This window comes from Oncorhynchus mykiss, chromosome 14 (genome assembly GCF_013265735.2).
Source record: "Oncorhynchus mykiss isolate Arlee chromosome 14, USDA_OmykA_1.1, whole genome shotgun sequence".
Taxonomy (NCBI): domain Eukaryota; kingdom Metazoa; phylum Chordata; class Actinopteri; order Salmoniformes; family Salmonidae; genus Oncorhynchus; species Oncorhynchus mykiss.
In genome coordinates, this window is record NC_048578.1 from 32925772 (window position 1) to 32928271 (window position 2500).

At 48.6% G+C, this 2500-nt stretch overlaps 1 protein-coding gene across 3 annotated transcripts in view; it reads right to left on the reverse strand.

Moving 5' to 3' along the window:
* Positions 1-2500, reverse strand: part of LOC110515721 (neuroligin-3) — a 450353-nt gene that overhangs the window by 34804 nt on the left and 413049 nt on the right. For all 3 annotated transcript variants that reach the window (XM_036943365.1, XM_036943364.1, XM_036943363.1), the window contains 2 exons: positions 1215-1480; positions 536-1059 (listed from right to left, as the gene is read on the reverse strand). In XM_036943365.1, the coding sequence (XP_036799260.1) occupies positions 536-1059; positions 1215-1480 (790 nt within the window). The remainder of the gene's footprint in view (positions 1-535; positions 1060-1214; positions 1481-2500) is intronic.

Consider the following 2500-nt stretch of genomic DNA (forward strand, 5'->3'; position numbering starts at 1 on the left):
TGGATGATTCCCCTCTAGTCAGGCACTGATTTAGACCTGGGACACCAGGTGGATGACTCCCCTCTATTCAGGGACTGATTTAGACCTGGGACACCAGGTGGATGATTCCCCTCTAATCAGGGACTGATTTAGACATGGGACACCAGGTGGATGATTCCACTCTATTCAGGGACTGATTTAGACCTGGGACACCAGGTGGATGATTCTCCTCTAATCAGGGACTGATTTAGATCTGGGACACCAGGTGGATGATTCCCCTCTAATCAGGGACTGATTTAGACCTGGGACACCAGGTGGATGATTCTCCTCTAATCAGGGACTGATTTAGACCTGGGACACCAGGTGGATGACTCCCCTCTAATCAGGGACTGGTTTAGACCTGGGACACCAGGTGGATGATTCCCCTCTAATCAGGGACGGATTTAGACCTGGGACACCAGGTAGATGCCATTAATTATCAAGTAGAACAGAAAACCAGAAGCAGTCCAGACCCCGCAGGTTAAGATGTTAAAGTACTAAAGCAGGACAACTTTACCCGGTCTTGGCGAAGTTGGTCCAGTATGTCATCACCACGGCGCTGAGCATGATGTCGTTCTTGGAGAAGTTACAGGGGAACAGGTCTGTAGGTCCGATCATGGGGATCCCGAACACGTAGGGAACCTCGTCTCCGTGGGCTGCGTCCGACCAGGCCGGCTTCATCAGACTCTGGCAGTGGTGGTAGAAGGCGTAGAAGTACGTTGGCGAGCCGTAACGGGCGTGGAGGTCCGCAGTCACCACTGACGGCTCCACCCACTGGTGGTCGGTGAACAGGGCGACCAGCGTCTTGCGTCGTGTCTCTGGGTTTTCGCGGTCCGCCCAGTCCGTGTACATGAACTTGATGGTTTCTCTCAGAGTGTCTTTGCCTTCTGGGTAACCGTAGAGGCTGTCAACGAAGTCCGACACTGAGAAGTCAAAGTCGTTGCCGGAGATGCCATCCTCTGAGTCGACCACGTTGTCAACAAAGCGAAGCCCCTCCCCCTGGTTGATTCCCAGCATGATGTCATAATTCAGGAACTCTCCCTGTGTGGAAATAACCACGTTTTGAAAATGCATTATTTTCTTTGACTGTTGACTTAATTACCATTATGGGCATGTTTGTGTGTGTATGTTATTTCATAAACAAAGTCAAATAAGAAACAAACAACACGAACAAAACTATCCCAGCGGTCTCCCACCTGCTCCATGAGGATCTCTGGATCATCAGGTATGACGTCTCCGTCTATAACCGGTCCGAAGGCCACATGGTACCGTGCTGGCTGGATGTCCTGCTCAACCAGCTCCCTGGCACTCTTCTTCCTCAGACAGTCCACCATGTCCAGGGTATCCAGAACGTTACAGCCCACCTTCTCAGACAGCAGACGGGTGTATTTCACAGGCTGGTAGTTGACCGCCCAGCTGGACAGGGCAGAGCCACTCTGGATGATGGCACGGTGGAACAGACCTGGAGAGAGGATGACAGAGAGAGAGAGAGAGAGCAGTGGTTATGTTATCTGTACGCTATGAAAGAAACTGGAGAAGAGTGGAGCTGGAGACATACAGAATACATACAGAAGTGGCACCTATACGGAAACATATAGACAGATAATGAGCTCATGAATCCTTCCTGTCGACCCAACCCAGATGGATAAAACATCTCAGTGTCATATGTGTAGTAACGAGAGGACAGACAGACAGACAGACAGACAGACAGACAGACCGAGATGACAGACCGAGATGACAGAAATAAGTGTGTGTGTGTGTGTGTGTGTGTGTGTGTGTGTGTGTGTGTGTGTGTGTGTGTGTGTGTGTGTGTGTGTGTGTGCGTGTGTGTGTGAGAGTGTTTGCGTGTGTGTGTGTGTGTGTGTGTGTGTGTGTGTGTGTGTGTGTGTGTGCGTGTGCGTGTGTGTGTGAGAGTGTTTGCGTGTGTGTGTGTGTGTGTGTGTGTGTGTGTGTGTGTGTGTGTGTGTGTGTGTGTGTGTGTTTTGTCTGGTCTAGGGGTTTTGAATGTTTATGGGGTGTTCTCTGGTCTAGGTGTTTTGTAAGTCTATGGTTGCCTAGATTGGTTCTCAATTAGAGGCAGCTGTCTATCGTTGTCTCTGATTGGGAACCATATTTAGGCAGTCATGTTCTTTGGGTATTTTGTGGGTGATTGTTTCCTGTGTTTGTGCCACACGGGACTGTTTCGTTGCCAGTTCACTTTGTTCTTTTGTACTTGTGTTCATGTTGAGTTTTCTTATTAAATAACATGGACACCTACCAAGCTGCATCTTGGTCCGATCCTCTTCTTCAGAGGAAGAGGAGGAAATCTGTCGTGACATCACCACTTTATTTGAAGAATGTGAAATGTCAGAATAATAGTAGAGAGAAGGATTTATTTCAGCTATTATTTCTTTCATCCCATTCCCAGTGGGTAGATGTCCTAACCGACGTGCCAAAACTATAGTTTGTTAACAAGAAATTTGTGGAGTGGTTGAAAAATGTG